Source organism: Schistocerca gregaria, chromosome 8 (genome assembly GCF_023897955.1).
Source record: "Schistocerca gregaria isolate iqSchGreg1 chromosome 8, iqSchGreg1.2, whole genome shotgun sequence".
NCBI lineage: Eukaryota > Metazoa > Arthropoda > Insecta > Orthoptera > Acrididae > Schistocerca > Schistocerca gregaria.
In genome coordinates this window covers 119,423,207-119,438,058 of record NC_064927.1, presented here as the reverse complement: position 1 = coordinate 119,438,058, position 14,852 = coordinate 119,423,207, and the positions used below count along the sequence as shown (strand labels likewise).

Genomic DNA, 14,852 nt, shown 5'->3' with positions numbered 1-14,852 from the left:
ATCTTTGGGAACGCCAGTTTACACGATGGATTTCCGTCAGTTATTACAAACTGTGACCTCTCTGAGAGGAAATCACAAATCCAGTCACATAACTGAGATGATATTCCATAAGCACGCAATTTCAATAAGAGCCGCTTGTGTGGTACAGTGTCAAAAGCCTTCCGGAAAATACGGAATTGATCTGAAATCCCTTGCCAATAGCATTAGGAAACTTTTGTCAACAAGTATCTTCAGTTACATTGCAGTCGTCGGAGGTGCAATTCTGGAAGGTGTGCAGTCTACACATCCACAGCTGCCAACAATGTCTTCATGCACTCAGTGGTTGACAGCCAGACATTTCCTTAGCTGTCGTAGTATGTGAAAGTAAAAGTATAGCAAAACTTAGTCAATAGTGTTCAAGTTACAATAAATTGTACTTCCAATTTTAAAATAACATGAAGTTCCAGTTTATCTGTTTTAAAGAAACACCTTAAACAAGACTGAAAAGTTTTATAGACAATACTATTCCACATAACAGGTCACCACGAATTTTATTGTGCAGAATGAACCCAATATCACAAAAACAAAATTGTGTTAATATCAGTACTGAGTCTGCTAGGCTGCAAAATTTACACTTAGTTCCTGTGCACAGTGTGATCATACATTCCAGAAATCTTCCTGTGTTGTTAAATAGGTGTGTAATTTCTTTAGTATTTGATTGCTTTCCAACCATTTGTTCACATTTTTCAGAACTGTAGAATATTTTATCATTCATTCCTGCAAGGGAATATTTTAATGTTTGTGTTGTTTTCAAATAATCTTTTAGTAATTTTATAAAGACTTGGATGTATTGTGATATATTGTAAATTTGCAAACATTTGAGAGTGCCATGCAAAGATTTGTACAATATCATTAGTTGTAACCTTGGCAACTTTATGATAGAGTCCTCACTCAGAAACTACCATCCCCATATTTCATTTTGTATTTAAACAAAAGAAAGTTTGTTTTTGAGAATTTTCAAAAGTTAAGAGTATTGTGCATAACATAGTTCGTAATAAATTAACACGAGTTACAGTCACAATTGTAAATGTTATAACTAACATATTGTGTTACATTTAGTTATCCCTTTCAAAAGGAGTTTAAATTGTCTGCATTCATCGTAAGTTAAAGCTATGTTAGAGATTGTTAGTCACTGTAACCTCAGAAACCTTTAGGGAATCAGTAACTTTTATTCCAGGTTTTTCTGCTTTTGTAATAGAAGTCTCTTTTTGGGCGTTAATTTCTTCAATTGTTGAATAGAACTAGACTCAGAAATTTAGAGAATCTGGAAGCTTAGTTAAAGTTTTTTATGTGTGGTCTTATGGGACACTGCACTAGTTACAAATAAGCCCCATTGTAATTGCTGTTTTCAGTCACAGGATAAGTTAGTTGAGATTCAAAAAGCAGCCAAAAACCACCTATCAAGTGATTGAAAGCTGCTGTGAATGGGTGTGCTGTGAGGGGTGCTGAGAGTCATGTACTAAAGATGACAAAGTTAGCTCGAGTACTGTCATCTCTTCAGGTAGTATAGGAGGTATCACTACTTGTTAATTTAAGTGGCTTGTTAGTAGTAGATCTAGATGGGCTGTATGGATGAGTCAGAGACCAGGGAGAACTGCCGTGTGGAATGGTCGCGCGGTTAGAGGTGCTGTGTCACTGGTTGTGCTGCCCCTCCCGCCAGAGGTTCGAGTTCTCCCTCATGCATGGGTGGGTGTGTTGTTCTTAACATAGTTAGTTTAAGTAGTTTGTAAGTCTAGGAACCGATGACCCCAGCAGTTTAGTCCCTTAGGAATTTTTTTTTTAAAAAAAGGGAGAACTTGGGGTGTTACACCAACAAGTTGAGTGTGCTGTCTTCCACTAAATTGAACCAGTGAAGTTCAAGTAACCTGTTGGGAAACATGTTGTGTCTCTAGTTGAGGACAGGTAATCACAAACGAGTTGGCATCTGTTAATGGTTGACAGTTGAAATGTACAATGAATAATAGTTCCCCCTAGGGAAATGAGACTAAGTTAAAGGGAAGACTACAAGGTGCACTCGATGCATGGGCCTGTCTGTCATCTGGAGCTAAAGATGTTCAAGGATCTTTGCAGTGACTGGCAGAGAAGCTTGGCCTGGCAGAGAATGTAGAAAAGATCAGACTTACTCATGGGTTTCTTCGAAGCTCACAAACTCAGCATTGTCCCCAGAACTGCGCTGTTGTTTCACATTGAATGGAAGGCTCGAATGAAAGACTTCATATGATTTTACGGTTCATCTAAATGATGCAGGTGTGTACACAAGAGGTGTGTGTGGGGCTGTTACACACACACACACACACACACACACACACACACACACACACACATTCCAGTCCAGATAATGATATTTACAGATATTACATGACAGGTTCCACACATTAACAAAAACAATAAGAAAAGATCACAAAATGAATATCTTCAGATATCTGTAAATTGAGATAAACGAGAGACAGAAACAGGAGCAGTGTGAAAGAAAAGTGGACATTGGTATGTTAGCTAGCCTGTTGTGTAGGCAGGAACATCTTGACATGTTTGTGCAGAATGCAGGTCAGTGGTTTGTCTTTCGGCTGTGTAAATTGTAGAGGGTAAACATCCCACTTGTGTTTACCATTGAAAGTAAAATTGTATGGGATATTGTATGAAATTTGTGACATAATTAATAATTTCGTGGTAGGGAAGATGTTGTACGTGTTATATTGAATATTGAGTCATAGGCAGATGTAGAAGTACCTCCAGGTGTGCTCCCAAGAAAGTGTGTAGGGACCCTAGCCGTTCATTGTTTTGTTAATTACTTTAGAGATGATATTAATGGTAACCTCTGACTTTACATTTTACTTTTATCTGAAAAAAGTTGCACTGCTGTCAACTCAAAGCTTGATAAGATTTCAAGGAGTTGCATAAATTGAAAACTTGCATTAAATATACAGAAATATAAAATTATACACATCACAAAATGACAGAAAACTAGTATCACGAGTCCATAGTACTGTACAATCAGAACTGGAATCAGCCAACTCATAAAAATACTTGGATTTAACAATTTGTAAGGATGTGATCTAGAACAGTCACATCGGGTGAGTCACAGGTATAGTGGAGTCAGGCTTAAGGTCATTGGTAGAATGCTACAGAAGTGCAATCAGTCTGGTTAAAGGAGATTGCTTGCAAAGCTTTTTATTCTAGAATATTTCTCAGGTGTTTAAGACCTGTGCCTAATACGACTAACAGATTATATGGAATGCATACCAAAAAGGGCAGTGTGAATAGTTGTAGGTTTGTTTGACCCAAATAAATGAACCACAGAGATATGAAAAAAAGAAACCAGTAGGTATCCACAAAATAGATTCTCTCTCTCTCTCTCTCTCTCTCTCTCTCTCTCTCTCTCTCTCTCTCTCTCTCTCTCTCTGAGTGTGTGTGTGTGTGTGTGTGTGTGTGTGTGTGTGTGTGTGTGTGTGTGTGTGTGTGTGTGTGTGTTTACTTTTTCTTTTTAAAATAAGAACATAGTAATCTCCATTCCAGAGATAAAACCAGGAATTATACTTTTACATTTTTTTTTTGTCACTTATATTTTTGTGTATTTATTATCAAACAATAATAATAATGTGAAGTATTCATCAGGTGGAGGGCGTGAAATGCAGAGTATTGTGGATGGTAGCATGGTTGGCACATACACCCTCCTAGATTGCCGCACAGTTCGGATTGGGAACTACAAAGTTGTGCCTAAAGACAGAGTCCTGTTGTCATCAGCTGGTATAAGGATTCAGGTGCCAGCGTTAACTGATGGTATGAGTGTCATTTTATTCTTTTTGCTTTGTTCTTTGTATTAGTTCCTAAGTTTTGGTGTGTGTTTGTTGGCAGAAAATGTAATGAATTTTACATGCGACTATGCTGAATTAGTTAGCAGTTAATTATTTCTTTTGAATTGCAGGAAAGGGAAGAACTAGTAAGCAATCCCATTTCACTTAACTTTTGTAACTTCAGTGTTCATTAGATGTGTTAAACACTTTATGAGAAGTGTCACAGTCTGTCTGTCATGTGTATTGCTGAAAGGAGATTTGTAAAATTTGAAATAGTCATGAGATGTTAAACTCTACCATAAACAATAGGTTTAATTTTAATAATATCCTGAGAATGACATTCCTTTCAGTATATTCCTTATTACAAGGTTTGGAGTTTTGGGAGCAAGGTAATGATGTTGCCTTGACTTCTTGGAAATTAGCTTCTCATTTAATCTTTTTAGATGATTTACCAAAATTGCTTAATTTTGTGCCAGTATTTCTTGTGGACTCTGTTCTACAACCATCACAAACTGTATGAAATGCATGCTATTCTAATAATAATCTATTAGAGGTGCATTTTTTTTCTATTTTATTTGCTCCCACTGGTTTGTGCCGATAGCTCATTCTCTAGTTGTACCTTTTGCCAATCAAGCTGTTATCAGCACATATATCTAAATATGTAAAAATGTTTAATTTTTTGTTTAATTATAATTTTTACTTACATTGTAATACCACAGACCAAATTAATCAGAAGATACAAGTATACCAGTAAATGGAAAATTCATGTCATTAGATATCATCAGTACACAAATGTGCCCATTGTTGGTACCATAAACATAATAAGAAATAACCTACTAAAACTTGAAGATTAACCAACCTGAAAAATATGTACTGCTCAGTTTAAAAGAAATAGTGCTACCAGACAATTACTTGACTTTGCAAGGAGAGGTATACAAACAGAATGTTGGATTGGCTATAGGAAGCTGCTTGCAAGAGCCCTGGCAAATATTTTTCTAAGCCATTTAGAAAATACATTTTTCAGTGAACAAATTAGTAGGCTGATTATCACTTGTTACTGGGGTCATGAGAATATCACATTTTGCAATAAATGCAAATACAGATGTGAATTCTGCTTCAAGATGCAGACATACAAAATTACCTAGTAAAAACTGTTATATTGAGATACCTATTTTATCAGAGATAGTTGGAAATAGCTTTATTTTTTTGCACATAAACACTGACTGTGTACTCAGTTTTTTGTTAGTGGTATTGCAAATCTCTTGTGAAGCCCAATTTATAAAGTTAATCTGCATAAGAATGTATTACAAAATAAAAAAAAATGTATAGACATATCAGTGCACTCAGTGCTCTGATGTCGTGCCAGTATGGATGGTTTAACAGCGTACATCTGCGAATTGCCCAGTCTATTTCAAAGCACTAAGATTTGGTCTTCAGTCATGTATTGTGAAATCCTTTTAAATTTGCATGTGTAATCATTCAGAAACAAAAAGTTTCCACAAATAAATGCTACATTTTTGAGTCCCTGCTTATTACCAGTGTTCAGGACATGATACCCTCATTTTGTTTAATTGTACTAATGACAAAATTATTGAATTTCACCAAAAAATGACAACAGCATCAAAATTACTGTTGAATATGATATAAATGATCATGAACTTCTTAGACATAAAAATAGCCATTGATAATTGTATCCATCAATTTGACGTACTTCATAAACCATCCACAAGTGGCTGCATGGTGTATAACTCAACATGTCACCAACTAACACACAAAACGGTGTTTTCACACTATGTTACATAATGTGACTCGAGTTTCCATTAATACATAAAATATGAAGACACAGCTGCATACAATTTAAACTGTAGCCAGAAATAAGGGCTATATTCTAATACAATCAATAAAATCTACAGAAAGAAAGAGCCAGATGTGCAAATGTAACTGTGGAAATCACAGTAACTAAAGTAGATAGAAAAGTTCATGGTGCTACCATACACGAGCAATTTTTCTCAAAATGTAACACATTTCGTAATACTGATTTTGAATTAACTTCTGCACAGAGAATCAACTAGGAATGAACATAACACACAGAACAGACAAAGTTCAAAAATACAGCAAATAAGAATTGTGACACTAAACTAAATGGAGTGACCGTGGTGTACTCTATGTCTGACAAACAGGATGAAAATTTACTAAAAGATACAAAGAACAAATGAACAAAAGCAAAAGCAACCTCTCTACATTTAGTAATGCATTTTGGAGACAATTGACACTCTACAATAGATGTAAGTATTAATCTCGGTATTCTTTGTAGAGCTGAAAAGGAAGCTACATGAACATCTTTGAGGATATAGAAATCTACCAACATTTGGCAAATATTCCTAATAAATATTAAACAAATTATCAGAACTCAGAAATAAATATTTTGTTGATGTTATCAGTATATGTTTTATCAATGACTAAGTAAGCAGAACAAAACACAGTCCCAAATTTTACACAAGATATAAATGGATTTTTATCAAAGATATAAATTTAACAAACAACACACAAACTGTTTTACACACTACACATAAATTGATAATGTAAGAACCATGAACAAATATGGTGAAACAAAAGATCACATTTGAAAAATAATTATCAAGATTTTGTAATGTACATAAAAAATAATACAACCAAAAATAACTTATTTATATGTACTCATCATATAGGAGAGGCATTGAGCCACAAGCACAATGAAAAGGCTAGTGAACATTTAAGATTTCAGGCAAAAGGCCTGCTTCAAAAAATAGAAACAAAAACACACACACACACACACACACACACACACACACACACACACACACACACACAGAGAGAGAGAGAGAGAGAGAGAGAGAGAGAGAGAGAGAGAGAGATCTCTTTATATTATAACTTGATATGGTTGAAGAATGATCCATTGATCAAAACCGGTAGCAGTAAATAAAATATGAAAAATCGACTATGGGAAATTATTTTTACAATAGTATGCATTTCATACACTCCGTGGCCATAGTTTACTGCAGAAGTATTTTTGCAACAAAAAATTAAATAAAATCTTCAGAGAGCATAAAGAACGAATGCATATATATATTAAAAACAAAGATTCCAAGACTTACCAAGCGGGAAAACGCTGGCAGACAGGCACATGAACAAAACACACAAACACACACACAGAATTACGAGCTTTCGCAACTGGCAGTTGCTTCGTCAGGAAAGAGGGAAGGAGAGGGAAAAATGAAAGGATGTGGGTTTTAAGGGAGAGGGTAAGGAGTCATTCCAATCCCGGGAGCAGAAAGACTTCCCTTAGGGGAAAAAAAGGACAGGTGTACACTCGCACACACACACACACATATCCATCCGCACATGTGCGGATGGATATGTGTGTGTGTGTGTGTGTGTGTGTGTGTGTGCGAGTGTACACCTGTCCTTTTTTTCCCCTAAGGGAAGTCTTTCCGCTCCCGGGATTGGAATGACTCCTTACCCTCTCCCTTAAAACCCACATCCTTTCATTTTTCCCTCTCCTTCCCTCTTTCCTGACGAAGCAACTGCCAGTTGCGAAAGCTCGTAATTCTGTGTGTGTGTTTGTGTGTTTTGTTCATGTGCCTGTCTGCAAGCGTTTTCCCGCTTGGTAAGTCTTGGAATCTTTGTTTTTAATATATTTTTCCCATGTGGAAGTTTCTTTCTGTTATATATATATATATATATATATATATATATATATATATATATATATATATATATAATGCTGACCTTTTTTCTTTTGCTGAAAAACACACAGTTTTTAGTAGAGCTGCAAGAGTAGGACTGAAAAATATGTTCATTAATCCCTTAACCTCACAACTTTTTTTAGATTATGTTCAAAATATAATACTTTTTTATTAATGAAATCGCCCTGTAATGAGTGACATTACATACAGACACATAACAGCTTTTAAAGCTCAAAATAATGAGTTACAAATTTTGAAGATCACCGGTAGTATAATTCTGAGTATACTTGTGCACTGGACTTTACCTAAAATATCCTGAAACTTGAGTAATTTATTTAGTTTGTATGTAGCTGGGAAGTGTAGTCATGTATTTGATAACAGTATCCTGTGAACATAAGTCCTGGAGGATTTCACTGAAGCACAATGGATGTATTGATCTCGTGCCGCTTGTGAGTACATGTTATCTATCTGACGAAATGTTGTCACTTTGTCTCTAATGAGGTGACATCACATTCTTCTTGACTTTCTGAGTTGCTAAATTTAATATCAAACTCAGGATAAGTATAGCTATCCTTTTTGAAAATCATTGCAAAAATGTTTCAAGAGAGAGACTGAAAGTGCTTGTTTTGTTGTTGAATATCCAAAACTGCACACAATAGAATGATACGTAGTGGTAACTACCTCATCCAAAAAGAGACAGCCAGCTACGAATGTAGTACCAGATGCTCCGTAGCAGTTTAACACTAAGCTATCAGAGCTGAAGTAGATCAAAGTGGGATTTTATTTTTTCGCAGGTCTTTTCTAAGTTGCCCGAGTATTCTCATGATTTTAATAGAGGATGCATTGAGTGACAGTTAGGGACATTTAAAATATATTTAAGAGTAGACTAAGCTATTGGAGAGAGTCCGTTGTCGAATATAGGAGAGAAAAACAAATGGACACACATACGTGAGCGGCGTGCGCACTCTCTCTCTCTCTCTCTCTCTCTCTCTCTCTCTCAAATTCAGTCCAGTTGCCGTTTAGGAACTTGTAAATGGTCAGCCTGTAACAATCTACTGGCCTAATCTGATACATATCCTATAAACAGATTCACCCTACATCATTTCGATAAAAAAATAGTTCAGATGATATGTGGAATGTGACCAACCAACCAACCATGTATCCTCAAATGGGGCCCACTTTGAAAATGAAGACTACTAATTGAAAATGTCTGGTAAGTACACTCATCTGCAGCATCAGTTCCATTTATATTGTGTCAAACTATGCACACAACATTCTCCAACAGAATGGACTGCTCGTCCACTGCCTCTAGAGTTTATTTTGTTGAAAACTGTTACAGTAAATGACAAGGTTAAGTGTTGAACAATGGTAAAGCCAGAACGGAGTGTAACAACTATATCCTCACTCACAATTAGTTTGCCTTTGAAGGCATTAACTTGCCTGTGAAGGCATTAACTACAAACAAATCCCTGGTACGGCTATGGGCACCCGAATGGCACCATCCTATTATGCCAACCTATTCATGGGCCATCTGGAGGAATCATTTCTAAAAGCCCAGAATCCTAAAGCCCTCATCTGTTTCAGATTCATTGATGACATCTTTGCTGTTTGGATTGAAGGTGAAGACATTCTATCCACTTTCCTCCAGAACTTCAACAACTTCTTCCCGATTTGCTTGACCTGGTCCTACTCAACCCAACAAGCCACCTTCCTAGATGTCGACCTCCACTTAAGGGATGGTTGCATCAGTACCTCCATCCATATAAAACCTACTACCTACTAGCACTACCTCCACTTCAACAGCTGCCACCCATTCCATACCAAGAAGTCCCTTCCGTACAGCCTGGCCACTCGTGGTTGTCGCATCTGCAGCGACGAGCAGTCCCTCTCAAAATATACCTAGGGTCTCATTGAAGCATTCACACATCGTAATTATCCTCCCAACCTTGTACAAAAACAAATCTCCTGTGCCATATCTTTCCAGTCTCCCACCACCTCCCACAGTCCGGCCACAGAGGAGCATTTCCCTCGTAACTCTGTGCCATCTGGGACTGGAGCAACTGAATTACATTCTCCACCAGGATTTTGGTTACCTTTTGTTGTGCCCTTAAATGAGAAATGTCTCACCCACTATTCTTCCCATCCCTCCTACAGTGGTATTCTGCCGTCCACCAAACCTACACAACATACTCGTCCATCCCTACACAAGCCCTGCTCCCAATCCCGTAACTCATGGCTCATACCACTGTAATAGACCAAGATGCAAGAACTGTCCCATACATCCTCCAATTACCTCCTACTCCAGTCCGGTCACTAGCATCACCTATCCCATCAAAGGCAGGGCTCCCTGTGAAACCAGTCATGTGATTTACAAGCTTAGCTGCAACCACTGTACTGCATTCTATGTAGACATGACAACCAACAAGCTGTCTGTCCACATGAATGGCCACCAACAAACTGGCCAAGAAAGAAGTGGACCACCCTGTTGCTGAACACGCTGCCAAACATGATATCCCTCATCTCAATGACTGCCTCGCAGCCTGTGCCATATGGACCCTTCCCACCATCACCAGCTTTTCTGAATTGCGCAAGTGGAACTTTCCCTGCAGTACAACCTACGTTCCCGTAACCCCCCAGGCCTCAACCTTCGTTAATCACTGTCCTCATCCGTCCAGCCCCCTCTCTGTTCCCATTCCAGCACTACACAGCCATCATTTCACTGCCACACCCACTCTTTTAATGTCTTTATATTTCTCTCCTTTCTGCCAGTTACCCCCTTCCCACCCCACCTTCTCTCCTGCTCTCCATCTAACTTGCAGCACTTCTCTGTCCACCACCCCCACCCCACCATACTATACCTCTCCCTCCCCACCCCAGCCTCCTCCTTACCCCCACCCAGTTGCCACTCCCATCATGCACTGGTGCTGCTGCTCACAGTATGGTTTCAGTTGTCTGAGACTGCAAACGTACGTGTGTGTGTGTGTGTGTGTGTGTGTGTGTGTGTGTGTGTGTGTGTGTGTGTGTGTGTACTGCTGACAAATGCCTTAATGGCCAAAAGCTATAATTGTGCGAATCTTTTTGTTGTGTCTGTCGTGACTTAGCGGTTCTGGTATATGGTGAATAGCAACTTTCCTCTCTAATAAGATTAAATGTTGAGTAGGGTCCCACTAGACGACATGTAGTTCCTTAAGCAGTGGAACTAAATGTGTGTCTTTTTTGTGTCTAGGTGCTATTACGCACTGTCAACACAGAGTATGAAGAAATTATTTAATCACCAGCCATATTGACAGACCATTTTTTTCAGTGTGTTGTATGTGTTGTATATATATGTACCTACAGGTGTGCCACTAATGGAAGACATGCTTCAGACTATCTTCTTAAATTCCTTTCAGAACCATTTTCACTTTATATACCAAAGAGGGTCCACACATTTTGATTTTTCTTATAGTGACTAAATTTTCATTCATTATGACATCATTTTATAATAGAATTAATGATATCAGAATACCAGTGTGGAAAGAAGAGTAACTGTATTTTCCCATAGCACACTAAATATGTGTGGAAATAGAAAATTTTTCATCTTCTGTTTCAGACTCTGCTGTTGTTACGGTGGCCATGGAAAAGTCAGAGCTACGAAAAGTTCTGATAAATTTTGGACGTGGAATGCCAGTATTGTTCCTCTATACAAACCGTCTAGCTGCTGAACGTATTAGGCGGACTCTTAGCATGGAACCTAGTCGTGGACCTTATTATGATCCCAACAGTCTAGGTAATTTGAATATGTAGATTTGAAAATTTTGATGCTATTAAAATGTAATACTTTATATTGAAAATGGAATTTGAACATAAAATAGTTTGAACATAAACAAAACAGATAATATTTCGATTTAACTATGTGCTTCTGAACATATGTAATATCCAGACTTAATTTTACTTGGAAATGTCGTGTGTGTTGATTGTGTTCAAGTAGCACACAGAGGTTTATTCACATTTATTCATCATATTACTTTATGACTGTCATAAGTGAACTCTCATTTATTCTTCTCTGACCTTATTAGTTTCTGAAAGTGTTTTGAGATGTTGCCATTTCTATTCTTATTACTGGTAGGCATTTTTCCACTGCTTACTTAATGTAATAATTAGTTTTCTTTTTTAAAACTTATAAAAGTCTTATCTATTATAGATGTGGAAACTGATGACACTGATTAATAAAGATTGAGAAATGACCACAATCAGTTGCTTTTGTGTTGAAAGAAATGCTTTTATTTTATCATTACTGGCTTTGTTGCCTAGCAAACCATGATTGGTTGGTATACAGTAATATCGACAACATTAGGAAGAGGGTAGATTGCTACTCACCATAAAGATGACCCATTTAGTTGCCGACAGGCCCAACAAAACAACTGTTAAACTTGATAGGTTTTTGATCTCCTTCAGCAAAGGAAACACACGCGCACGACCGCTACTAGCAGCAGCTCCGACTGGAATGCAACGTGTCATGTGAATAGCATTCTGGAGTGGGGCGTAACAGGGGGAGGGTTAACAGTGTGCGGGTGGGTGGGAGAGGAGTACTGTCTGGCAGGGCATGTAGGGACTGGTTGGCAGCCTGATGAGTGTCTTCTTTCCCATCTGCTTCATCTGGCCCTCCTCAGCCCAGCAAGCCACCTTCCTGGATGTTGACCTTCTCCTCTCTGTTTGTTCCACCCACACTACCGTCCACATTCATCCTATGAACCACATGCATTTCAACAGCAGCTGTCCCTTACACACCAAAAAATTCCTCCCTTACATCCCGGCCACCTGGGGTGACATGTGCAGTGTCAAAACTCCCTTTCTCAGTATGCTAAAAGTCTCACCGAGGCCTTCACAGACAGGCTCTATCCCGCCCCTCCCCTCTCGGACCTAGTCCACAAACAGATTTCCCATGCCATTTCTCCACACATGCCTAATCCTCCCACCACATCTAAGAGCCCATTGCAAACATGTCCCACCTTCGTCACTGTCAGGTGCAGTGTCTTCTCTCCCATCTGCTTCACCTGACCTTCTGGGGTGTTGACCTTCTCCTCTGTGATGTTTCCATTGACACATCCTTTGTCAGGGCTTTGATTATCTATCATCACACCCTGAAACAAGGGATATCCTACCCAAGATCCTTCTTACCCCTCATAAAGTGGTTTTCTGTCACCAACTCAACCACCACAGCATCCCAATTCATCCCTGTGCCACTTCCAGGCCCAACCCCTTGCCGTTGGGATCATATCCCTGTGGAAGACCCAGGTGCAAAACATGCCCAGTCTACCCACCCAGCACTTCCTATTCCAGTCCTATCGCAGGCTATTCCATCTATGGCAGAACTGCTTTTGAAAGCCACCTTGATGGGTACCAGCTCTGCTGCAATCTCTGAGCAGCCACTGCTAAATTTGTGCCAAGAGCAAAATAGACCACCCTATGGCACAAAGTGTAGCTGAACATAACATATTTGATTTCAGTGGCTGCTTCACAACCTGAGCCATCTGGATCCTGCCCATCACTACCACCAGCCTTTCTGAGCTGTGCATATGGCAGTTATCATTGCAATGCATTCTCTACCGCCAGAGCCATTCTGGCATCAACCTGTGGTATTCTACTGTTGCCACACCTCCACCCAACACTTTCTGCTGTCAGTAATAGCACTTTCTCCCTTTCCATGTCCCATCACCCTCATTGTATGCTGCCCTATGCCAGTGCACCTGCCTGTTGTTTCCCCTTACCTGCTTCTCTCTTTTTCCGATCCTCACCACCTGATGTTGTGCATGGCGGTCTTTTCAGTCTGCCATCTAGTCCGTGCATGCTGCTCCAGAAATTTACAAAATATTTTTTCTCTGTGATAGCAAATGCGTGGGTTACAGTGCAAACTGTTAAGTATCCCCTATCCCTGGCATGTAGTCAAGACACTTTCTTCCCAAGTAGGTGTGTTAAATACTAAAACTATTAGATAGATGCAAATTACAGTTTGTAGTGATTAAAAGTGTGTCATATGTACAGTGTTTCATATTTCACAACTTAAAAAAGCCACAATGTAAAATATATCTAAAAACATCATAAAATATGAAATTACGAAGCTATATAATAAAAAAGTGAACAAAGCAGTCCCTACTGTAATAAGACAAGAGAAAATCCATGTAGACATGTTTACATTTACCCATTGTATAAGATTCGAATCACTATTAAAAATAAATATGACCATTAATATTTTAATTGAGTAAGTATCAAAATAATAGCGTTACATATTAAAAACCTAAAATTATTGAGAGACCACATAGGACCACAAGCTAATTCATACGAATGTGCTCAGCTTTGAATGTTACTCTATTATGCCTCCTTAATCTGATTGTTACGTTCTGAGCTAGGCTGTGCTGTATGTCTATAAATGATGATACCCCTATCATCTTAAAAACAGTCTTCAGACCAATCACTTAAAACCTAGTAAACAATAGAGCACACTAGACTGAATACCATACATTTGTCTATTATATCATCATATGGGTTATGTCATGGAAGGTGGAAAGGGAAGAAGGCAAAAGGAAGGAGCAAAGTAATAGGCATAGTGGAGGAAGAAACTGATAAAACATTGCAAGTTTAGTCAAAGATTAAATGTTGGGGAGATAGGATGGCCTGGGGATGATACTGTGTACTGAAACTGGTAGCCAGTAGGCAAATTAAATAAATTGTGATTATAGACTAAAACTTTTTTTTCTGATTATATCGGACGTTACTCCAACTGATGTTGTGTTGGGAATATGTAGTATGTAACTGGTCATTTTTGCGTCATGATTCCTTCTGTACCAGCATATTCCAAGTGAAGTGATAAGGGATCGGGAAGAATGGTGGCAGAAATCCCTGTCTAGCCATTCAAATTTAGGTTGTCTTGTTATCCACCAGAGCTTCAGCTCAAGGACTTGGTATCTGGTCATCATACCCTAACCTTACATTAATTCTAACCAGCAATTGAATTTGCACAACTACCTTATCTTTCACAAGCAGTGTTCTTCTAATTGAGCCATCTGGTCAAACTTTATGTATGTCTCATCTTTTAAATCAAGTGCCACTCACCTTTGGCCATGTCCTACATAAGCTACAGAAGTGATAGCGTGTGACAGCCCTGGGTGACAAAACAATATGACTGATACAGTTACAGAGGTGAAATAGGTTGACGACAACCATGCCTGTTCCGGTCTTCTGCCACAGCTGGCTACATTTGAGTTCAAAAGCGTTTTAATCTTGTCACTGCAGCATGTGTGACAGGGACAGGGACAGT

The 14,852-nt window shown here is 38.5% G+C and overlaps 1 protein-coding gene across 8 annotated transcripts in view; it reads left to right on the top strand.

The window, feature by feature from the left end:
* LOC126284967 (histone-lysine N-methyltransferase 2D-like) overlaps positions 1-14,852 on the top strand; it is a 322,299-nt gene that overhangs the window by 219,224 nt on the left and 88,223 nt on the right. For all 8 annotated transcript variants that reach the window (XM_049984245.1, XM_049984244.1, XM_049984243.1 and 5 more), the window contains 2 exons: positions 3,652-3,816; positions 11,148-11,324. In XM_049984245.1, coding sequence (XP_049840202.1) covers positions 3,652-3,816; positions 11,148-11,324 — 342 coding nt within the window. The remainder of the gene's footprint in view (positions 1-3,651; positions 3,817-11,147; positions 11,325-14,852) is intronic.